Source organism: Egretta garzetta, unplaced genomic scaffold, assembly GCF_000687185.1.
Source record: "Egretta garzetta isolate BGI_Z169 unplaced genomic scaffold, ASM68718v1 scaffold125, whole genome shotgun sequence".
NCBI classification, from domain to species: Eukaryota; Metazoa; Chordata; class Aves; order Pelecaniformes; family Ardeidae; genus Egretta; species Egretta garzetta.
Window position 1 is genome coordinate 298,827 of NW_009259877.1, and position 24,712 is coordinate 323,538.

The following is a 24,712-nucleotide window of genomic DNA, read 5'->3' on the forward strand; positions in this document are numbered from 1 at the left end:
AAAAAAAAAAAAAGCCAGTGTTTGTTAGGGGAATGTCAGGGGAAGCTCAAACTAGCTTTTAGCTAACCAGACTCTTGAATCCTTCTTCAGCTCTTGCAAGCCTAAAAATTACTTATGAAAACCTTCTATCAACATTGTGATTTTTCTAAAAATAAATTAAAAAAAAAAAGAAAATGTTTATGTATTTTCCTTCTTAGTAGCCTTAGAAATACAGATATTTTGGTGCTCTACCAGAGAAGCAGTCTTCAAAGGGAGTTTGTCTTCCTGCTCCATCAGCAATTCAGGTTTATTTCTGACAGACATTTTAACCATTTTAGGAGGAAGTTGGCCAGCAGCAACAAAGCTGCGAGCTGCTTTCACAGGAAGAGCTCTGTCCTGTTCTTGTGGCACACCCGGGAAGTTGGCCAGTAGCAACAAAGCTGCGAGCTGCTTTCACAGGGTGCTTACCAGTGCGAAGTGCGGAGAAGACATCTATGTCTGCGAAGAACAGGCATGGCTTGTGAAGAAGAACACCTGGACTTGGTTACGCAGAATCTACTGAAAATACGCACAGCAATAGCAGGCCTACTATGGGCAAGCTCAACCGTGTGTGTGTTGAGAAGGCAGAAACACTGGCTGCTGCCACCTACAAAGAAAAGATTTAAGAGAAGGCTTGAAATTTCAGGCTGTTCTTCTGTAGTGAGCAAGAAACTGCCAATCTGTGGGTTTCTGTTACTTACCTGTGGATGAAGCGTAGCAGTTCGCTTATTTTTCAGTTATCGGGGTATTAATTGCTATGTTGCTATTTGCCCTGCTACCCGTTGAGACTTTGATCTTGTGCCTTCCTAGCTCAGCTGCTCTTGCATTGCATAACTAAATATCTGAATTCGTTAGTTCTCACGTTCGTTGGGTTAAGAAAGATGATGATCGGTTACCAATTACTCATCACCCTACTGAAGTATTTTTATGATCATTTCCCACGGGTCAGCTGCTGCCCATCATGGCCTTATGGACCGTCAGTGACTTCCAGATCCCAATTTGGGAACTTACATTCTAGTTTCCATACAGGTTTCGATCAGACTGTGCAGTGGGATGAAAAATTACTGTCCTTTCCAGGTGCAAACTTCAGGTTCACTCCTGGTGAGGTACCGTGACCATTAGACTGAGTTTAAATGGATGGCAAGGAAGAGCTCTGTCCTGTTCTTGTGGCACACCCTCTTCAGTTCTGGTTTTTCTCCAGCCTACCTTCGTTGAGGAGGAGGAGTTACCTTCCAGTAACAGGAGGAAGAAAATAAAGCAGGATCTTGTAGAATATCATTTTACTTCAGCTTCTGCAAGGGAGCTCAGGTGGCAGATTAATTCATCCTAACTATCAGTGAAAAGGACTGCTTGAAAAATGTTTTGACAGTTTTTAAACATGATGTCCATTTCAAACACTTACCTAAACTTCTCCAAACGAATTCATCAGGCTGTGGAAACAAAAGCAGGAGATTCTTAAGCATGAAATTTGGCAGCTTTTTACTGTAGCTCCTATTTGTGCTCATTTCGGTATCTGTGCTGAATTTTGAATGCTAAGGAAAACTCTTTCTAGAGCACTCGGCTTTCAGTGTACCTTGGGCTGATTTACAATTGTGAATTTTGGTATTTTTCTCGCAAATTATTTTAGGCCACTATCTATACTGTACTATTCCTTGTGGGTTTTTCACTTGACAAGATTATGAAACAAACCTTAACCTTTTCATAAACTGCAAAGATTATTTCCTTTTGCTCTTTTCCATTACTCAAATATAAAAGGCGCATTTGAAAGAAAGCGAAGAGATGATTAGGAATATGAAAAGGACTTTAATTGAGCAAAAATACAGTTTTTCCAAACCCCTGCACTTGGAGTATTTTAAGAATCACAAGGATAAAATGCCCCAAAATGTACATTCTTCCATCTGCTTGTGAAAAACCACGGAAGTTTTAGCTGGCTTGTAGTAATTGTATTCTTCCATTGCCAAGAAATTGTATCACTGGTTCACTTGCGCATTTGGCTTATATTTAAATTAACATCTAATATTACCAGATGTTTCAACATTTTAATTAAAATACTTCAATTTTTATGACAAAAGATGAATACTGTGGGATATTAGTGGCTTTCCCCAGTAGTTCTAGTGTATAATTTGGTTCCTTCATCTCCGATAGACTCACACAGCAGGTCACCCATGCCAAAGAGCGCAACGTCTAACTTCTGCCCACAGGATGGATGGGGCTGCAACTGTGGTGAGTTGTGACTGTCCTCCGCTTCTCTTCTAGCTTGTCTCACCTGAAAGAGGCCTGATGGGCTAAAAGTATATGGTGTAGAGCATAGACAGACACACTGGCTCCATTTCTCCACCCATTTGCTATTTCTTAAATACATGGTTTCTTTCTTGAAAGAAGAAGTAAAAAAAATTAGGCAGAGCATCCACCTTGTCAGGTGAGTATCAGGCAGAACTTTGTTTTCCCTTGAAATAGAAAAAAGGTGAGTCAATGATTGCTCGAAGTGATAAAACCGCAATTCATGGTCAGGTGTAAGGTGTTATATTTGTTTTTAATATATAATATTGTTTACTTGATATCTCAGGCAATCACTTGCACATCGTCATCAGAGAGACCTGAGATTAAGAATTTCCTGCAATGCCCCAAGGACAGAAGTGGGATAAGTATTCAAGACATCCCAACTCCAGTGCTAGGTCCACTCCTTCAGTTTGCCCTTCCTGTGCCTTCTTCATATTGTTTATATTTGTATCTGCTAGACAGAGCAGTAGCTGGCTTCAGAGGAACTAGACAAGGGGCACGTCGTCTTCAAACATATTTTAAGAATCTTCAGTATTGCAGCAAGCTAGCATCAGCAGACAAACAAAAGAAAGCATTTTGGAAAGACTTCACTTGTTACAAGAACAACTGTTTTGAAGTAGAGCTACTGAATGTTTGTGAGCTGCTTCGACTTGCCTGGGACTAGTATGTAGCCTTGCTAACTTTCCTGTTCCCTTCAGGCAAATTTGTCACTGGTACAAAGATCAGCATGTGTGGGCCGGCTTTTGCTATTCTGGAAAAAAATAAACAATGGACTTATGGGATTGCTCGTGTCGTGGTATAATTCCTGTTTTCATTGGCTGACAAAGTCGTCTCTTAAATGTCCTTAACTCTTCTGAGATTCAGCAATTGGCCCTGACAAGGAGAATGATCATACATGAGTTGAGCTTTAGAGCTTCTATTACTAGCTTAAAAATAGTTAAGCAGCGTGACACAATAAGCCAGGCCTTTCGAAACCATTCTACTGGTTCAAATTTGGAGGGGGGGGCAGGGAGCTGACCTGTCTGAACATGAAGCTTCTTGAAGAACCAATATCACTGTGTTTTATCAGTCCAGTTTATGTTGTTGCATCAGTTTTCTTGTAGTTAGCATAAAAGCATGCATTCAGTGCACGCGTTGTATCGTACCTTCTAGGTAACTCAACAGAAACGCACTCGGGGCCAGCCTCAGCCCCGCGTCAGACGGGATCACCCAGCAACGCCACGAGCGTACGGATCGGCCGTTCGTGGGAGCAGAGTATTTGCCAACCTAGTCAAAACAGCGCTGACAAAAGCACCTGCAGCTTGCCCCTCGGCAAAAGGGAGGATGCACACCGGTCTCCTTGCCGGCGCCGGGCGCCAGCGTGACAGTGGTGGTCCAGTTGAACAGCCAAGTGTGCTGGCAGACGTCTTTGCTAGAGAGAGGGTATGACAAGACTGGATTTAAATCACACCAGTGGACGGATGGATGAATGATTTTTGTTCATTTTCCAAAGCTTTGTGTTCTCGCGCTCGGCACTAGCTGAGATCTCTCTCCATGTAGGATATGTGTGAATGTTTATAGTTGAAAATATTTCTAGATCAATGGAAAAAATCATGACAGGCAATGTTTACTCTGTGAAGGTAAGCATCCACCACCTGAGCACGCTTCAGTTCAGTAGCCCGACATCACATTTTAAGTTTATAAAATTAGGGCATTTTGGCATCCCTCTGTAGACAATTCCCACGCCTCTGCAAAGCAGATTCTTGCCCTCCGCTTCCCTCACTCGGTGGCTTGAGCTAGCGGTTAGGACTCTGACAGGATTGCCTTTATCAGCAGTTACTGCTCAGCCAGAAACTGGGCAGGGAAGCAGTGCTTTGAGGACAGAGTACGTCTGAGAGATGTTTTCCCAAGTACGCTGCAGAGAAGGCCGGTCTCCTCTCACAAGCTGCTTGAGCTTCCAAAGCACCACACCCTGCTTTGAAGGTGAGGATGTCAAACAGGTTGGCTTTCCCTCAGGGAAGGAGGTGGATTTAGAGCACGCTGGCTCCCTCCTCATTGGGTGCTGCCGCTGGTTCCCCGGCTCTCCACGCTCCCTGCGTGGGCGATAAATAGGTTTCTTAGAGGGTGGGTGGCACCTATGGTGCTGCTCACGGCTTGGCCACAGAGGGCTCGTCTGCTTTCGTTACTTGTCTTGTGCTAGAAGGGGTTTTTAGGGACTTCCTCGGCGTTTGAGTGTGATGGTGAGGGAACTCTTTGGACAGAGCCGCTGATTCCAAGCGTCTCCCTCAAACCTTGGCACTGCAGTCGCAACATCTAGCATCATCGCTTGGAAAAAAACCAGTGCAATCAAGGCACTGCATAGGAGGCCATGGGGAAATTCAGAAGTATCCTTCTTTTGTGCCTTGGCTTTCTTCTAGTCCATGTAAGAGGTAAGTGACTTTTGCCTTGCTTTATTTCTAGGTCAAGATTATTAAAAATGAAAAAAACCAAACCCAAAACCTAACCCCCAACTTGTAAAAAAAAGCTTATTTAGAAATGCTTGCTGGCGTTATTTTTGTTGTTGTTTCATGAGAAGCATTCAAGACTGTTTACATAAGTACTTCTGCAGTTTCTAATGACATATACATCTTTTGGATGATTGCTCATAATAGCCGTGCTAGTTGGAGTTTGTTTGTTATAATTTCTTATTTTCTCCTTAGTGTTGCTCCTCTAAAATTATTCACAAGCTTGTACCTGAGTATAAACTTTTAAATAGAAGCTGTAAAATGGGAGCTTCCAGGGAAACTTAAAGTTTCTGAAGAGATCCTTAGTCAAATACTAACATGTTTTGAGAGCTTTTCTTGGCTATTGATATTTTCAGACATATTAGGTATATTGTAAAAAAAAAATTCTGATTCAGTTTAAAGATGCTCATGCTTTCATATTGGTGCTCATGCTTTAATAATTATAAATTAATAATTTATTAACCTTAGCAAACATATGCTTGAATATATGAAATCCACACACAAGCATACCTATTTTTTTTTCCATGCAGGATTAATGAAGAATTGAATACATTTTGTACATATTTTTTTGACGAATCAATAGCACTTGGGAAAACGTAGTCCTTTCATATTGAGTTCTTTTTTCTATTTTCTAACATAACTTTCTTTTTGCAAAACATTGTGTGAAACTTTTTTTGATATCAAACCAACTAGGATCAACCTCGTGTGCATCTGCCATGTAGTGTACTCATAGCCTTTTCTTTTTTGTATATTAGCATTACTTCAAAAACTTGTAGCGTGGTATTTGACTGCGGGAAGAAATCCATCATTAACCACTGGTTCCGAAATAGCTGCTGCGCTGCTCATCCTCCCACCCCCATTTAAATTGAGTCCTTGGGAGCTCTTGCAGTGACAGGCAGTGAAAAAACCTTGCCTTAAATTAGCGCCATAGTTCCATTTTAACAAACGAGGAATTATTTGGAGGTCTTCAGCAAGCAACGTGGCATAGAAACAGCAGAGCGGTAGGAGCGTGCTGGCCTGCCCCGTGGCGTGTTGCGAACAGCGATGATTCACGCTGTCTCTCATCGCTGGCACGCAGACTTTCTTGTTCTGGAGGACTCTCTTATGTCAAATATTTCTCTTCAAACAATCTGAGCATGGGCAAGCCAATTTCCATATACTCTAGCACGTTAATCACAAGGATAGTCAGCCTAACCGTTCTTGTTTTACACACGTGCTAATTTAGAGCCAATTCAGGCCCTGCTTTGGGGAAGAAGTTGTTGCTGAAAGCTGCTGTGGGCTTTGGGCACAGTCTTACAACTGTGGAAACTATTTAACCCTGTTTGAAGAGCAAAATGAATTATTTTAAGTCTATGGCAACAGCCACTGAATGTTATCATCAACACCTTTACCATGTTTCAGGGGACATTTACAGGAACCACTTCTCAGTCCTAATCAAGACATGATATGAGAAAGGCTTGGCCATGCTGGTGAAAAGCTGGTCTAAGTCTTTATGACAGGAAGGTATATGGCATGATTCACCTTTTCATATGCAGCCTTAATTCTTATCTAAGCGCTAACCATCTGTGATAGCTTCTAGAAGTTACTGTGCCACCAGAGCCAGGCCAGACCACATCCCTCCCCTTGCCATCTAGTATCTCCTTTACTATCTTCAGTTAGTTCGCTAGACTACCTTGATGGATGCATCTCAACAGAAGCGTGGCGTAACCAAGGACCGCATTGCACAAGGAAAGCGAGACCTGGAATCATTCAGAATCTTACATGCTCACCGCAGTCTTCCAAACTTTTATCTAAACTCTTTGGCTTTTGTTATTTCCAAGCTTAAGCAGGTTACATGAGGTCTCCCATATAAGCTGAGCTGCAAAAACTAATTGTCTGAGTGGCTCTTAGCCCCACGCAAATGAAAGAAACTTCATAAAAACTTCTTCCGCTGAAGTTCATGCTAACATCCCATGTCTGTGACTGCGGCTTGGCTGCTGACCTGTGGTAATTCGGCTTTGGCTGTGTCTACACTGCTCACTTAGGGTGTGGTGAGACACAGCTTAGGTCCTAGCCCCCCGGTAACTGAAATCACGCACTTGTTTGAAACATCCTGCAGGTCCCATGTGGGCCATACACCTGCGTGCATTCCTGTCGTGAGGAAGCAGTGCAACCCGAGGGCTCTCTCCTACACGGAGCTGGAAAGCAGCCAAGGCTGTCGCTCAGACCTGACTGCTCAGAAATGCTCCTCAGGTTCCCAGTATAGCTATAACCTACACACCTGTGGTCTCTAAGAGCATAACTGACAGATCACATGTTTAGTCAGTAACAGAGCACAGAGGCTGATGATGTTCAGGACACACTAACTTTACTGCATCAAGCATTGCATGCTATGCAGGTAAAAGGAACAGCATTTATTGCTAGCCAGTAGACCAGGTACCACTGTCCGGCTCGGCTTACAAAGATGTTGACTCAATACTAATTGTACTCTCGGTTAATTAGCTAGGTACTTTATGGGGAGAAAATTACAGACCTGTTTGGATTTGAGACACTGTGTTTTTATGAATAATATAGTTTTCACTGGAATTAAAAGGCAGAATGGGAGAGATGAAAAACACAGTCCTTGTTTCTTTATGCTGCTCCACCAAGCTCCAGCCCTTGCTGTTGCTCCATGTCAGGTCCCTGCATGCTTGCCGAAGCACTTGCGGTACCATCAGGGATATATCAGACAATGAATCCTCTTGTTGCTGGGTCCCAAAACTATTTTGCTCCTGATACCAGAGCTGCTCTCATCTGTAGGCATGTCTGTGCTATCATCCAAGGGTGTGATTGCCGTCTGATAAATAGACATACCTGAACTGCTTGAACCACTGACAGCAGCAGAGCTGTTGCAACATCAGAGCTTGGGAAGAGCTAACAACTGGTGTGGCTGCTCAGCTTCTCAGGTTCACTTTCCAAACATTGCTGCCACGTTGTGAGCCTGGTAGCAGCGCCCAAACTGCCTGTTTTCAGTATGTATTTTCCCCTCATTTGCGTCAGCGATTGTCAATCCCTTTCCATCCCACCGAGGGTAATAAACAAACAAATAAATGTCATAATTCTTTCAAGATTAAAAATCAATAAAAATATGCCTTTCTGTGGCACTTTGCCTCGTGGTTAGGAGCAGATTCAGATTGTTTTGATCAGTCTTTCTTCTTTTCCACAGGGGGACTGATATCTATGAATGCTATGGGAAAACGTAGTACAGTATCTCGTGAAGGCAAATAGACCATCCCAATTGAAAGAAAGGGCTTGAAGGGGTTATGAAAATATAACAGTCCCACTTCTACTGTATTAGCTTTGCCTGTCTTCAATGCATTTTTTAATTCCTGAGGAATTTATTTAAAAAGCTAAATCACAGGGAAATATTTTCAAAGGGAAACAATGCTCCGGATTAAATGGAAACAAAGACCGGAGTAGGCACTAAGATTAGCAGATAAATTAAAGCAAAGTCCCTCCTTACGTCCTAGGTCTTAGAACATCAGTGGTGGAGGAACCAGGAGCACACACTCCACACCAGGAACAGTCCTGACTTAACAGCAACAAAGCCTCCCAGATCACAGTCTATATCGCATCAAAACTGCAATTCTACCTTGCAGGTTAACATTGAGTCATGAGCCAGGTATTTCTGTTCACAAGGCTCATACAGACTGTTTTGTTTCCTGAGCACAATGGTAGCAAAAAGAAGCCTGGCTCTTTGTTTAGAAATCCAACCCAGATTCGCAGAGCATTCTGCATGCCAAGAGTCTTGATTTCTTTCCCTCTGAAGGCTAAGCTGCCAGACCCTCCTCTGAGTCTCCTGCTTTCGAAGTTCAGATACCAGCTGATGCTCCATTGCCCTTTGCCCAGGGTCGTTCAGAAAGGCTTCTCTGTGCACTCTGGTGGCATGTGCAGAGGCTTCTTCAGCAAAAGGAGCCCAATTGCTGTTCTCATTTAGTCCAAATGGGATGAGACGTGGCTCCTCAGACTCCACAGAGAGTTTGTTGCTGATGTCCAGCAACTCTTCTCAGCATTATTCTTTCCCAGAAAACAAGTTCTTAATGGCATGAAACAGAGAAGATGCAGGCCTTGCTTCTTTGCTGGCTTGCATCTTAAACACACAAGCAAAGAATGTGTATGAAATGCCCCATCATCCACCTTAACTTGGCAGTATTACTAACCCCCTTGCAAGCAATACAAATAATTATGCCAATGGGCTACTGTGACTTCAGGGGGCACAGGATTAGATATACAACAGAATTTCTGAAACAAATTGAACAGGATGTTAGTTACAGAATAGCACTACTGAGATCTGTGCTACCCATACTGAAGAGCTAAAGGTGTTTTGCGTATATTTTACTTGGGACGAAGGTGGGATGAGGAACATTAAAAGACACTACTCTGTGAGCAACAGGAATAACCAAGCCTGGCATCTCCCTGACCTCCCGCATTAGCTCCAGCTCCCTCTGTTGTCTCTAGGTTACCAGCTGGGGAAAGTGTGGATCGCCCAGCTCCACTTAGGCAGCGAGCGGTCACTCAGCGCGCCCAACACAGCCGTTGCTTGTGCCACACGATAGGGATTCAGTAGGAACACTCATATGGGTTTCTTGTGTGAGTTCTCCTGTAACGTGGCCGTCTTTAAGCCTGGCACGCTCAGCCCAAATGGCTGAAGAGGGCCGACAGCTTCATGCACCACTCAGGGACGAAAAGCAGTTTGGGCTGAACAGCCCAGGCTGTGGCCTAAGCTCTGCTTCCTTGTGAGGAAAATCTGAGTTTCAGTAAGATGTGCAGACATTTGGTGCTGCTTCATTGGAGATTCCAACTCCTTTGCTCTGCCTGTAATTTTACAGCACGCACCAGCTGCTTCTGCACTCGCTCTGATTTTTTATGTATGCAGGGCATATCACATCATAAAGAACAGCAGCTACCTTTGAACAGCTGCTGTTTGCCCACAGCAAAACAAACACCATCGAACTAGAAGATTTTCTTTCATGTTTGATGAGACCATCCTGCAGAGACCTAAAGCGCTACGGCCAGCCTCGCTTTATTAGTGCATCTTATTTGCTGGTAGTTATTTAAATGTGTTCTTGTATGAATAAGTGAGAGAGACCTTTTCATTTCCCTTGAATTCAAACTATAAACAGAAGTGGCCTAGAAAAAAACATGAAGGCAATAACCAGGTCCATATGCTGTGGTCTATGGGCTGGAACTTAGATCTTAATTACAGATTTTAAAGCATACTCATTTTCCACCCCAACATCAAGGGTTTGTAATGGCAATCATTGTTTATGGAACGAAATGGCCATGATGGAAAAAAAAAAAAGCCACACTAACCTCATCAGGAAATATGGATCATGAGAGCGTTATAACAGAGAAATAGTACTCACTCATTGAGATTTTGTCCAAAGTGTCCACTCTGGGATGTAAACCTTTACGCCCTCCCACAGCTTTTCTTGCATGAGTAATTTCCTTTAAACAAACATAATTGCTTCCTGAATAAAGTTGGACCAGTAAACAGGTATGTTCTGAATCACATACCTGGGAGAATACATCCTATTTTCTCCTTACAGGGGAAATATGTATCATGATCGTATAATGATCAGAAATGATCTGTACAAAGAATAACTTACCATTTCAGCTAAAAAGAACATGCAATGGGTCCCACAAGTGATTTCAGTAACTTATTGTTCCTTTTTAGAAAATTTTTGTTCTCATTAGTGAGTCACCCACTTCTTCCTCAGTCTCTGCCAGCTTCATAATGTTTCAAACTCATTGTATTCACAAAACAATTCTTATTTAACTCCACAGAAGAAATAATTTCTGTTCTTGTTTTTAAATAATGCAAAATCAACTTATTTTCCCTCTCTACCTAGCTCACATTTCCACGTTAGTTGCTTCCAATTTATTTGTAACACAGGTAATCTCATCCCAATCATATGACTGCTAGCAATGCACTCAAAGCCATTAATCATATTAATGACAAAAGGATTTAGCTAACATGCGTGTGCATGTATGCATTTAAGTTGTATGTCCACACACATGCGTATGCGCTTATGGATATGTTTTGTCATGAATCTAAGCTTCATTTTTAATATTAGACTATGCATATTAAATACCTGAGAAGTTTATTTTATTTGCCGCATAACCTGACTCTCATTTAGCAATATTCATCCTGTCTTATTTAAATACATGTCATTTTAATGGCCACAAGCTCTGTTCATATAGATCCAGTGCAGGACTGAGCCTGCTTATGGAGATTAAAAATTGCAGAGTGGTGCTGTTACTTCTGACTACAGTTGTAATGACGAACGGGTAAAATCCACCTGCAGAATCCAGCCTTGTTCCTCATAAACCCTCCTCAAAAACTGTGGGACCTCAGACCCTTGTGGTCAACCAGCTCATGGTTAAAGGGTGATGGATCCATTTAACATTTAGGTCACAAATTCAGCCATAGGTGAAAGGTGCTCCTATCTGCATTTTAGTGACTGGATATTTGGGTCACATTTTCGGAAAACTAATATGGGCAAAAGTTTGCGAACATTAAATGTGCATGTGTCTGAGGACACAACTTTGCAGGGGACTGCCTGGGTGGGGTAAGACAACGTCAGCTCCATATTCTAGGGAAGTTACTAAAAGATGGTGTAGTGTCTCTGTGGCAAACATCGGCCGTTAACAGTCTCCATAACAGAGCAAGCGAACTAACAAGGATTTTGTATCACCAGCCTTCTGCATGTTATATTTAAAAGGCTCATAAAAAGTATGGGCATTAGTGAAAGCAAATGTCCTACCCGAAAGAATCATGCCTGTAAAAATAAATGTAGTAATTTTGAAATTTAAGCTGCTATATTTTGATGCTTGGCTTTATGGAGTCTATTCTCCCCTGACTGGCTGCTACAGAGAGATCTATCTACTGTTAGCTATTTTGGCCGGGTCTACAGCTCAGATTTTTATAGGCACAGCTACATGTGTTGGGTGGAGATGAGGGAATTACATCCCAAATAAGGCTGACAGTACCAGCAAGAGTCCTGCTGTTAGTATAGCTCATTGTGTTTGAGCAGCTAGTAATAAGCGTAATTAAAACACGTCCTTTCATGTTACAAACTGTATATCCATCTGGAAGGCTCGTTTTCTTAGCTTAGCATTTTCTCATTTGCGGATAAGGACTGTTCTGTGATGCCAGGCAGGAGCTTATAAGCATTTTCTCAAATTCTCTGTTATGAATCGTTGTGGACCACCCAACAAAACCCACTAATACAATAATTTTATTTCTATGTAAAAACAGGGATACTCCCAGAAGAAAGGCTAGAAGTGATGCCAAGAAATAGCATGCCAGCCCAAAGCAATAATAACAGAGATAACTCTGAGATAATACCTCCTGCATAGCTAAATCTCTTCACAACTTTATCCAGGCTAAAAAAAACCAACAACAAACCAACCACCACACACAAAAAACCAACCAAATAAAAAAACCCAAAGGAACAAAGCTGTTTTCTCCCCACTAAAATTTCTTTCATTCTCATTTTCATCAGTATATGTCCAGCTGTTTCTATTACGGAAGCTCGTCCAAAAAAAGGCCATTTTTATATGCAGACAATGAATTTCTTTCAGTCTGTTTGTACTGTGAAGAAGCTTGACTAATTTATTTCTGTTGTCATTTATCTTCAGAGTTCCCTGAAGTGACTGCAGTTCCTATTGAGCTAAATATTCTCCGAGTCTCTAATGTGTTTTTGTTTTTAGACCCACCATTTTGCGGATGAAATCTGGGCTGTTCAGCTATTTAACCATCTGTTATCCTCCCAAATTAGATTCTTAAAATGTCTAGGTGCAGTCTCAGAAATGGTAATGAGCATTTAAAATTCTGCTCCACAAAATTTTACTCCTTGCGGTCATTTGATGTTATTATCGGAGGAAGTCGGGATGGAAGTCCACGCAATCTTTTGGTTTATTGGAATGTCATTTACCGTGCTGCACAGATGCCCACATACAATTGGCCCATCTGTCAGGGTTTATATTTACACAGCCAAAAAGATTTCAGTGTAGATTCCTGTCTTACTCCAAACCAGTCATTCTGTGTTGGTGTCTGTTTATTTTATTACTTGGTTTATCATGAGAAATAATTAAAAAAAAAAAATCAATTCTGAATAATTTCTGCATGGGATTTCCAGGCTTCTTTTTTCTCTTCTTAAAATTTCTGTAGTTGTCTTCTATTTCCCCCTTGCTGTCTCAGAAGAACACCTCTTGTCTTTTCCCACTTTTTCACTAGCAGAGCAGCCATACAGCAGGGGAAGGAAACGTTGGTATTGTCCGGGAGAAGGGCAGATGTTAGTAACTGTTCCAGTATGCTGCGTTTCATTGGTTCTCATGCAATTGGAAGCATCTGCGTCATCTTGTTTGAATTCCATAATTTCTCTTGATTAGGTTCCTCTTCCTATTTTTTTCTTTTCCCTAACTTCAAAGAAATATTGTACCTGGAAGTTTTCCAGAGTCTTCCTTCACAAGACGATTTTGTCACATTCTCTTTACAGCATTAGGACCTTGGTAGCTGCTTTCCATATCACCAGTTCCTGCGTGTCAGGGCCCATAACAAAGGAACTGGTTTGGCCAACAGCCCTTCAGCATTACAAAATTATTTCTGATGACTCATTCTGATGAGAAACGGTTTGAATCCTGCCGGCAGTGTCCTGCAGCAGCAGGGCTCAGGTCAGCCAGCCTCCTTCAGCACTCAGGATGCCAATCAAGAATGAGGATTTATCCAGAGGACAAAATCAAAGGACGTTCAAACTTAAGTTGCTTGGATTGTTGGCACTGAAGAAACGCTTCAGAAAAGTATAATTTGACCATGTAAGTTGAGGCAATGCTAGGATGTCAGCCTGTGGGTAGTGGTCTGCGTTGGGATCAAATGGTCCCATGGCTGGGCAGCAGCACGGCTGTGACAGCCCACGGGCAGGGGCTCAGGGCCAGTAAGGGCTGGTGATATTCCCAGAGCTCAGAATATCTTCTGAGGAAGCCTTTCATCAATTCTATGTGTTTATGTATTTTAATGGATTCACATATAAAAAAAAACACCTGTCAGGGTCTTGGAATATTATCCATCTAAGGACCCGGTCCAAAGGTGGACTTAGCTGGGCTGGCTGAGCGGCCAGGGCAGGGGAAGGAGAGGTGGTCGGATGAGGTGACACTCAAAGATCAGTTCAAATAAGAGATAAAATTCTACTCTAATAATATTAATGGAAAAGCTTTATGCTGTTATCTGCTTTTTCTTTCCCAACACAGGTTTGTGATAATATTTTATAGGGACAGTTTTGCTTTAGAATTAGAAGCCATTCACTATTTTGCATTCCAGCCTCATTTTATCTTTTCCATCAGACACCAGCTATAATTAAGCTCACAGACTTATGTGAAAAATCCTCAAAGGAATCAAAACGTTTATGCTGCTGCGCCGATTTTTATCTGAGGATCACACAGCATTTTACCACTGATAATTAATCTTTCCAGGAGCTCTTTGACACAGGCGAGGGCTATTATTCAGGAGCAGTAATTAATGTGAAGAATGCCGTGAAGATGGACAGCACCTGTCGAAAAGAGAGGGCTGAGCTGAACTCTGAGTGCTGTTGCGCTGGAGAACCTGTGATGGCCCCTCTCTGTTCCTCAGTTTCCCCACTGGAGCAATGATGCCTTTCTTGCTGTGAAGTGTTCAAGACTTACCAAGAAAAACACTTCCTCGAAGAGTTAGGTATTAAGCCTTTTGGACGGGATAATAAATAGGTGCAGAGCAAGAGGCTTACTCGATAGAGCACCGTAAAGCATTTCTGCTTAGGAAAACCATGTCACGTCGTGACATTTTGTGGGTTTGTGCAGGCTGATCTTGTATTTGGTGTGCAAACACAAGGATGGTGAAGTTTTAGTCTGGATGAACTAATGGATACACGCTCTGCAAAGAGGTGTTTCATGAAGGCTGTGTATTGAAAGGGAAGTGGCAGACTGCAGAGGGTGGAAAGTAAAACTCACATGAATGGCTGCGTTTGTTCAGTTCAAAGTCGTACGCTTCAGTTTATATATTTTAAACATATTCCAGTTTTATTTACCTGCTAGCTTCAAAGGTCAGGATGCTGATTGCCCTGACGTGACTTTTAATGACATCATCGTCACCTAACACAGAACAGGACGGGTTCTTTTCTCCCTTTCAGATTTTTTAAGCTACAGCGGAAACTAAATCAGGTAAACACATCTTTGTATCTTTTACTGCCGGCACGTGCTACAGGAAGAATTAAAAAAAGAAAAAAGTTGATTCACATTACAAGCGATCACCAGGCAGGCTTGCCAGCAAAGCTTCTCTCCGAAGCTGAGCTAGTAAAATGATAACGAAGATATTAAAAAGTTCTCACCTAATGATTCTGGTTTGGAAGTACCGTGCTGAACGCGACTTCCAGCCGCCTCCTGGCAATAGCCCTTGTGCCCTGTAACAGGCAACCCGTGGTCCTCAGAGGCGCGCTTGCCCGGCGGCTGAGCGCGGATGACACGAGAGCGCAGCTTCTCTTTGTGCTACCCGAATGAATCGCTTCTTTGAATTACACGAGTCCATCTCGCACGGTCGTGCAGGACCGCGCGGTGCAGGGACAGCAGCTGACAGCTTGCTCTGCGCCTGCCCCTGTTTGGATGGGTTTTTCTTTTGCCTCTTACTGGTGTTCTGGCTCTGCCCAGAGCCCCCAGAACTGGAGGTCGTGGAAACCTGCCCGCTGACTTAGTCTCTTTCCTTCTGTCACCTTCCTCCTAGGTCAACGTGATTTTGATTTAGCTGATGCTCTTGATCACCCAGGTAGGTAACTCTCCTATCTCTATTTTACTATGGCATTTAGACCCAATAATCAATCTTAAGTCCTTTTCCTTTGCGACTGGAGTGAGAAGTGGCTAGTACCTAAGTTAAAGATATACAGAACTGGGAAATGATAGATTTCAATGCTTCTGTCATAAAATTAGTAATTTCTTTAAAACAAACAAAAAAATGGCTTTGAAAACATACCCTTCATTTTTAGCTTCTGTCATGATACGTAAAGCTCTGTTGAATGCCGTGCTCTAGATTCGCAGATACCTTCTTTTGATCAGATGAAAAAGCTTAAGCTGTTATTGTTTATTGGTATGTCGTTGCGTCCCACAGAGGACATAATTACCAGGAAGCCTACGGTGACCAGAAGACCGGCAAGGCCTGTGCTGAGTAAGTGATGAAGACAACGGGTCAGAACTGATTTTAGATAAGTAGAAACTGTCTCCCATGAGATTTCTGATCATAATTGCATTTGTGTGAATACTGTCTTCTGTCTGTAAAGTGAGCGGGTTTTGGACAATTACCAATTACATGTCTTTACTGCTTCCAGTAAGGCTTAAGAGCGTGACTGGCAGCTGATGGCATTTCATTTCCTTCACACTTTTTCCAGCCTGTATTGAACTCCCTGGGGAGTATAACCATGGGTAACTGTTGCTAAAAATGGGTAACTGTTCTACTTTTTTTTTCCCCATTATCTTTTCTTTTAGCATAAATATTCATGATGCTTGATACCATGGACTTGGAAAAGAGTCAGAAGGAATTTGGGTACTCTTTCTTCTCCCCATGTACTTACTTAACATTATCTAGTATTGATTGCTGCAAAGACCTCTGCCAGAAAGGAAAAAAGGCTCTGAACAGCGGAGAGGTTTTAGCTGTAATCCTGAGGATGACAAATGATGATTTCCAATGCACACTGGTTATTGTTGAAAAAACATAACCCCCCAAAACAACAACAAAGATTGTTGTTGAGATTTTTCAGATAAACTACACTGAAAGAAATTTCTGGCTCTCAAAGAAAATGCTTGGATCAGGAAATTCTGGGTAGCATTAGCCCACACAACAACTTTCAGTCTTTTTCTGGATAAACATTCCAATAAGTCTTTAGGTATGCGAAAGCAGTTACATTTTCCACACGACTCTCTGGCCTGCTCTCTTGTTTGCTGAACAAACAAGGCAGCGTTTTGCAAATGTCGTAGCTACTAAATCCTGTAATGGTTGCATTCTTCCTTCCCACTTCATTTTGCAATGAAAACCTGTGTTTGGCCTAGATTAGAAGTGTCTGTGGTAAAATACTGCTAAGCCGCTGTCCTCTGCTTAGCTAACTGTCCTGACTTACTTTAAAGTCTGCGGAGAGAAATCAGCGTGTCTAGGGATGGTTCATAGCACTCTAAATGTGAATTTGTTCTTATCCTAATGTAGACATTTTAAGTAGGTTACTTGAATCCTGCCCTAAAAGAGTCTGTCCTCAGTCATGTCTAAAGGTAAGCTAGGGATGCCAATATCTACAGTGAAGCTGCCTCAGTCAGGTGAAAGGAATTTGATTTTTAGGGATTCCTAAATCTGTCAAAGATACGAGCTTCAGATGATTATCTGCCCTACCTGAATCAACTTCATTAATTCTTAGGAATGAAGAACTCCATGTTTTCCAGATCATTTTGGATTCTCTGTCAGCATGGAAGAGGACTGCAAGGAGTTTAAATGCAATTAGAACTAATTTAAAAAGCCTGTATCGAAAATCAGTTACTGGATTTGAAAACATGCAGAAAGATGATACAAAAGTATGTCCTGGCACCTGCCTGATGCTTCATCTTAACCTCAGGGCTTCCTCTATGTCTCATTCGTCCAGTATCATTGAGAAACGAGGCTGGCTGAGATGATGATTTTGGTTGAGCTGGGGACAAGCACTGTGCATGTCTTCTGGGCATCGCTTCCCACACAGAAACGTCTGCCTGAGTTGAAGCTCTCCTGTAGGCACCTCCCTTCTACTGTAACAAAGTTCAATGCAAAATTTAATGGAAGGAGAAGGTGATGTTTATTTACAAAATCTCTAAACAAGTTGATTTTACTCACTCACATTCACCCTGCCATTGATTTAATTCAGCCACACACCCAAACCCGCATGGTCATGAGCACCAAGATGTGTGTGCTCAGGTGGTCTGGTGAGCATCATGTGCAACACGGGACAAGGTAGGCCAGCTACTGAGTCCTTATCCCATCCCTGGGGTTCTTCTTGATGAGAAATGACAAGCGAGTTTACATACAGATCTTTTATACCCTTTAGGAATCATCAGGTATTATGGCGAGGTCCTTTGCCTCGTAATCTTGCCTACTTCAGCGTCTCTGAACCTTAGGCCAGGTTGCTGCCCACTGTCTGGTTTTGCTTGTTTGGGGTACTCAGACTATATCTACAGTCTATTTGCTGGCTGGGCAAACAGGAAAAATGATGAAATAGGTGATATGCTGCAACCTTTGGCTTTAGAGTGCCCTTCTGCTTTTCCTCTGCTGACAAGTCATCTGTGCCGTCGTCTTATCAGAGCACAGGCCTTCTGGTTTTGACAGAAACAACACATTCCTCAATTTTACTGCTGGGAATGGTGACCTTTACTGTCTGTTCTTTTAACCCTTTGCTCTGGTCTTTCTTCTGGTCCCTGCAGACATGCACATGTCCATTTGTATTTCACTCGCATCAACCTTAGCATTTCTGCAACAGATCTCTGCAGGAACCCTCCAGAGTGGAGCCCTGCATTTTACTCAAATTCTTCATCTCGATAATAAAATTATTCAGTTTGCAATTTATTGCTTCTTAGAGTGTTAGTGTTTGACACACAAAGGTATTTTTGAAATGCAACTCTCTGCTGGCCAGGCACAGACTGGATCAACACCTGGCTTGACAAGAACAAACCGAGTCATGAATTTGATTATTTTCCTGCCAGATTTCCTAGTGACATCAAAGCATTTCTGAGCTGTTACACAAATGAGACTAGATACTCCTCAAAAGCATCTTCCCACTCCCTCTGGGTATAAAGAACACATGAAGGCAGACTTCTGCACTTGGATGGATTTTCCTGGGTTTTGGGAATTCTGACACAATTATAATGAAAAAAAATATATTTAATTGAGCGTCTGTCTAATTTTCTGTGGCAATAAGCATCAGTATCAAAATTTAGGTAGATTTTGCTGTCCCTGCTGATTCATTCCAGCACTCCATATTTATAAGGAGCACGAAAGGGATCCCTGGAGTTATGACATCCATCTAATGTATTTCTGCCGATTACTCAGTGACCTTTCAGAGCTCACCGTCATTCCATACACACCCTAAAATATCACCCACATACTCATATCCACACCTGCGCATTGGAAATGGAGTTCCTCTCGTTTATGCATCTGCAGCTCACTGATAAGTTGTTTATTGGAAGGAAATTTCCATCCCAGGTACAGCGAGACACATGTACAGCACTGGGGGAATGGCAATAGCCTGTTGATTCACTGCATAACACGCACATGCAGACATTTAAGCGTATTTTAAAACCTTTATAGCTCAGCCAAAGAAAAACAGACTGTCACCCAACCTCAGACAGGCGCGTATGAGTGCTTGAAGCAAATATTTTTATGTCACCGTGACCCTTACATAAATTAGTTGATTCAATTCTCTCTCCCTAAGCAGGTCTATTGCTTCCCAGTATTTATTCTTGAAATGGGTATTCAACTTTTGCAGTTCAGCAAATTACACTTGAGCCAAACATGCACATACTGCTTTTAATCACAGACATAAATGTTAATAAACAAGTATATTTAAAAATAGCTACATTTTAATATCTTAACATAACTAATTTTATTTATGTATTTGCAAATATATTAAAGAAATATTGATCTTGATTCCATTATGAGATTTGTTCTGAGCTTATTTATAGCAGGAACAAATCTTTCATGTTTTGAGTAGAAAATACTGTATCGTTTGTCAATTATTGTGTGGGCAAATGCTAAGTTCTATAAGAGCTTTCAAGAAAAGTGTAATACCTTACTTGAATTTGTGGGACTGACCTGAAAAAGTTGCTTATCACACATTCAGTTGTACATTTTCTATTAAAACTAACATCTCGCTTCCCTCAAGAATTGTGTGCAACTCACTTCTCTACATCTTCCTCTTTTTCATTTTTAGACAATGATCTGCATTTAGGAGATGCTCTTGGTGGGGGTGAGTACTCTCTTCTTTTCTCAGATATAACGGTTGGGGTTTTTTGCAGTCTTTTCCTGAAGCCTGCCTAACTTGTGAAAAGAGATTTCAAGGCTGTAGGAGGAACTGTAGTAATGGGGGTCATTACCACTCACGTCCATGCAGCCCCTTTGCCAGAGGCCATCGTGTGTGTGGGGGGGACACAGCAGGACGGGCTGCTCCTGGTTGCCAGCTATGGGGAGCTTGCAGGCTGGCCCTACCCGTGTGAGCCACGCCAGCTACGGTTTACATTCCCGTGCCAGGCTGCCACAGTCACGGCTGGGGAGAGGACATGCTGCCCATTCAGCTGTGATGGTTCAGGGTGCTGGCCTCTGGCAGAAGGCTGAAGACCATGGGTGATGGCAGCAGTTTCTTCAGCTACCAAAACCAAGCCTGCCTGAGATGAGGAATCAGAGGGAACGGTGGATAGAGAGAGGTGTGAGCTTGTTGTAGCTCTGCTGATCCCAAATCAGAAATGCAAGAAGGAATGTTTCAGAGATGAGCACTGAAGGATATGATTATAGCTTAGGCTTGAAGCAGTCAAGCTGTTGTAACCTGCTGTAACTTCCAAGTATTTCTATAACATGCAGTCCTGACCCAGGAAGCATTCTCCATACTGCGCCGAGCTGTGTAGACATATGAAATCCTTGACTTTGGGAATTTTTGCACCACATTTTGTTTAGTGTGCTTGGAGGTATATCAAGGTTGTAATTTACTCTAGAAAGGTTCTTGCACGCTGAAATTACCTGAAGTGCAAGTAGTATGGAATCAAAGCCTAAAATTCCACTTGAATCAAGGCTACACAAAAGCAAAATTACTTCTCAGCCCATTGCACAGAACCTCTGAATTATGACTCCAGTTTCAGTGTCTGGTTTACTCATGTTTCAGTCTTAGAGTATCATAACTTTCAGGTTGTTCTTCCCCATTTCCAGGGCTTTCCGCATTTCCAGGTTCTCCTGTGGCATTTCATGCCTGCGTTTGAATGACATGTTAGTCCACACTTATAAAGCTGAATCTAATTTTGTTTATAATTCCCATATTTCTACTGTTATTTCTTCCCGCTTGTACTAATTGTTCTATTCCTGCAAGTTTTTAATGAGTACTTTTATGAGAGGATGGGTTTTTTATTATTAATGAATAGCCTAAGTATCTTCACTAAACCCCACCTTTTCATTCAGCAAATGGCAAATTATGTGTTTCTTGGTTTTTATTTCTTTGTTCCTTTTTCAGTTCAGGTTCTTGACTGACATTCATACAGGGTATAATGGGATTAATGATATGTACCTCATCATCAATAGTCCTGAAGACATTATTTTTTCACTAGCTATGCCATAGAATATATCTGCTTAGAGAAGACTGAATAAGTGCAGCATCATAACAGAAATGAATAATGGCATTGATAGTTTTCTGCTTTTGTGCCACAGTGAGTCTTAGTTCGTTACATGCAGTTCTGGAACAGAACAAGTCTCTTCTCCTGTTGAATAGAATTAATTGGGCCAAGCCTGTTTCAGCAAAGCTTTAAGATTCTACCTAAAATCCATTGACTGCAGTAGGCTAAACTCACCTGAAGTTAAGCATATACCCGAATAATTTGCTGAATCAGAACCCAAACATTCCTCACAAACAGAAGCATTATATTTAGCATCTAGGCAAGAAGAAAACCTGATAAAAGGGCATCTGGAAAGTGAAAGAAAGATAAGGAGAGGGACGGGAATTGGTATTTATTTCTGTGGCTGAACTTTATTTATTCAGAGCTAAATTCACTGTCTGGCTATGAGAATGGTTGAATGTGTGACTGAACTGGTTAGAGAAAGGATGGCAAGAGGGGACCTACCCTATATATGCAGAGCAACAGCCCTGGGCATTAACTCTGGCAGGTTTTGACCCGAGTCAGGTCTTGCTACTCCAGCACTGTCTGTGTGGTTTGGAAACTGCTATTAGTCATCGGATATCCCGCTCTACCCAATGCATCTTGTCCTCATGCTTTGGCAAAAATTAAGGCCAAATACCAGCACAATGTCCTAAACAGCAAAGCTGAAGTCTGAGCTCATTTTGCACTGTTCAAGAGTAGGAAATTCATCACCCGGTAGATGAATTCAGCGTCTGTTAGATGAAACTAATCTCCAGATCTTAGTAATACCTGCTGATGGCACAGAGATAACCTGTTGCCTCCTGCTGGGCCCAGAACACCGACTGCTCTGTCGGTTCTGCATAACCGCACCACTGACACCTACAGTAACACACTGGGCTTCCCAGCTGTCAGCATTAAACAATGTTAGCACTTGCCATAAATACATGAAATATTTTCCTTCAACATTTTTGTGAATTTTTCTCTCATTTTAATTGTGAAAATATTCCCTTTTCACTTTCTAATTAGTTTTAGTAGCTAGCTATTTGCTGATATAGTGCTTGAGACTTTTTAACCAGTGACAAGGTCCTTTTCTTAATTCACCAGAGGACAAATTAGAAACTGGTATAAAAACTGTTATCATACTCTTTATTTACAGCTCTCAGGTTTGCCTGTCCAACCATCTAACAATATTAATTATCAATAGGTGACATCCCAAGAAAACCTTTATACCCACCTCTTCCACCACGACCGGGAAGCCATGGTAATTCTGGTAAGAATATTTTCTCCTGAGAAAATTTAGCACCATGAGCTGTTCAGAGCAGATATTTTGAATAGTTTACGCCCTTATTTCTTTATTAATAGTTTGTATTATCCCTCCCCTCCATCTCCCTTTTGTAATCACTGTTGCTGACCCAGTGTTTGGAAAGATTTTTCTGAATTTTAGTGTTGATACCATAAAGCTTTTCCATCTGCCCAAAATGTGGGATGCTGACTCTTAAGTTGCATGAGACTAACACTCATCTTGCTTGCCTTTTCATTTTGGGTATGTATACACTGAATCATGCTAAGGTTCAACTTTGAAATCTAGCCACAGGGTGTGGATAAGCCTATGTTCAAATCCATACTGAGATGTGCATCTGAGATGGCCCTGGGGCATACAACAGGTGGGACTGGGCAGATGGTTGTAAGCCTGTATTGCTTTTCAGTGTGGTCCCAGACATCCACTTACATAAAGTGGAAGTGGCACATCTATCCCAGCTACCACCATGTATCCTGCATTTATTTCTGGTGTGATTGTAGTGGTAAGCCATGGACAGGTCCTTCTGGAGTCCTTCTGGAGTCTCTCCTGGAAAGGACCCACTGAATTCCTGGTCCAGGAACCACTGGGATTTGAGATGTCTATATTATATAATGATTTGTGCTACTGAGAGCTCAAGCCCACACATCCCGCAGGTGCCAATACAGATGCAGGATGAGTAGACACCAACAGTTTTAGTACTCCAGCTGCCAGGTGAATTTGAATAGGTGACTGTTCAGTGCAAGACACCTGACCCATCCACCATGCCCCAGCTGGGATTTCAAAGGTCCCTCACCCCTCCCTAGTACCTCACAAAAAGATTGGACAAAGGAGCTGAAGCGCTTACCATTGCTCAGATAATTTTGCAACAGAAATCCTAATCTTTATTTTGCAGGAGGTTTTGATGACTTAGATCTTCTTGATGGGAAGCCTTTACCACCGCACATAGCAGGTACCGTTTGCCAATTCTCCTTGAAGCTTCTCCCTAATACTTGTCACTCAGAGCTGGCTGGTTTTGCTTCAGTGGTAAGCTGTCACTGAAGGTATAGGACTAGACTCTGCTATTTTTATTTAGAATAGTTATCCTTTTCCACAAATCAAGGCTTTGATCCTGAAGCTCAAACTTGAAACATATTCCTGAACATTTTGTAGCATTCTGGCCATGCCAGAACCTTGCAGGATTAATTCCTTTGAATTTAGCTACCAAGGCTTTGATCCTGAAACTCAAACTTGAAACATATTCCTGAACATTTTGCAGCATTCTGGCCATGCCAAAACCTTGCAGGATTAATTCCTTTGAATTTAGCTAGGACAGTCCCAAAGCAAGGGACCAAGTAGATACAGCAGGCCTATGATCTTGACTTAAGTTATTGATAAATCATCTGATTGTCTGGCAGTAGAGAATAGCCAGGGTATACTGGCCTCCCACTCCCTGTGAAATCACCTTGATGTAGACTGTATTGACAATACTCTTCTCCAAAACCAAAGTGTCGGAAGGATGGAAGGTTATACCTCTGGCCAGCACAGCTGTCAGTCAGGACTGGAACCTTGATGTAGACTGTATTGACAATATTATTCTCCAAAACCAAAGTGTCGGAAGGATGGAAGAACCTCTGGCCAGCACAGCTGTCAGTCAGGACTGGAAGGGGAGCTCCTCTCTCGCAGTCCTGCCGGGCCACCCCCTTTCACCTTCTGTACAAAATCACACTTTGCTGAGTAAAGATTTTGTTGTCAAAACAAGATGAAAAACATTTCATGATGAAACTTTACCCTCTATTCCAGGAGAAGAGGAACATAATTTCAATCGTGGAGGAAATACGGGTATAGTAAATAATTTATTCTGTAATTTGTTTCCAATCATGATAAAATAGTAAGAAAATGTTAGCCATTTAAAGTAGTACATATACTAAATTAGGCTTTAAGACACTGTTTTCACACCCGCTGTAATGTAACATAATTTCTAGTCTTCTGCTTAATTCCATTTAATGAATTCCCAGTGTTTCACCAAACAATTCTCATAGTTGGGCAAAAGCACAAGTTAGTAAAGAATATGCTTAAGTCAAACCATTTCAGCACCTCTGAAGAAAATCTCTCTTCTTCCACAGATTCAGGATTAATAGCTGGAGTTACATCTCCTATAATTTCTGCTTTCGTAATATTAGTTGTTGGATCGATAGCGGCCTACTCTGCTTATAAGAACAAGAGACTCTGTTTCAAGCCACATGGTAAGACCAAATTGGTTTCCAGTTGA

General features: G+C 41.9%; 1 protein-coding gene and 1 long non-coding RNA gene across 2 annotated transcripts in view; one reads left to right on the top strand and one right to left on the bottom strand.

Moving 5' to 3' along the window:
• LOC118452432 overlaps positions 1-380 on the bottom strand; it is a 2,334-nt gene extending 1,954 nt beyond the window's left edge. The window contains exon 1 of the long non-coding RNA XR_004842195.1: positions 1-380. This exon is cut by the window's left edge and continues 179 nt beyond it. This is a non-coding gene — a long non-coding RNA (uncharacterized LOC118452432).
• A 4,265-nt stretch (positions 381-4,645) lies between these two features.
• XG (Xg glycoprotein (Xg blood group)) lies at positions 4,646-24,712 on the top strand. The gene is made up of 8 exons (XM_009640129.1): positions 4,646-4,706; positions 15,553-15,594; positions 15,934-15,990; positions 19,760-19,795; positions 22,369-22,434; positions 23,357-23,413; positions 24,244-24,282; positions 24,567-24,712. Exons 1-8 carry the CDS (start codon positions 4,646-4,648, stop codon positions 24,710-24,712), a joined length of 504 nt encoding a protein of 167 aa, XP_009638424.1.

Bases quoted from the DNA above. Each gene is read 5' to 3' on its own strand.
- XG (XM_009640129.1), top strand. From the start codon at position 4,646: ATGGGGAAATTCAGAAGTATCCTTCTTTTGTGCCTTGGCTTTCTTCTA. The intron at 4,707-15,552 runs GTAAGTGACTTT...CCTTCCTCCTAG, and splicing joins TCTTCTAGTCCATGTAAGAG to GTCAACGTGATTTTGATTTA. The intron at 22,435-23,356 runs GTAAGAATATTT...TTTATTTTGCAG, and splicing joins GGGAAGCCATGGTAATTCTG to GAGGTTTTGATGACTTAGAT.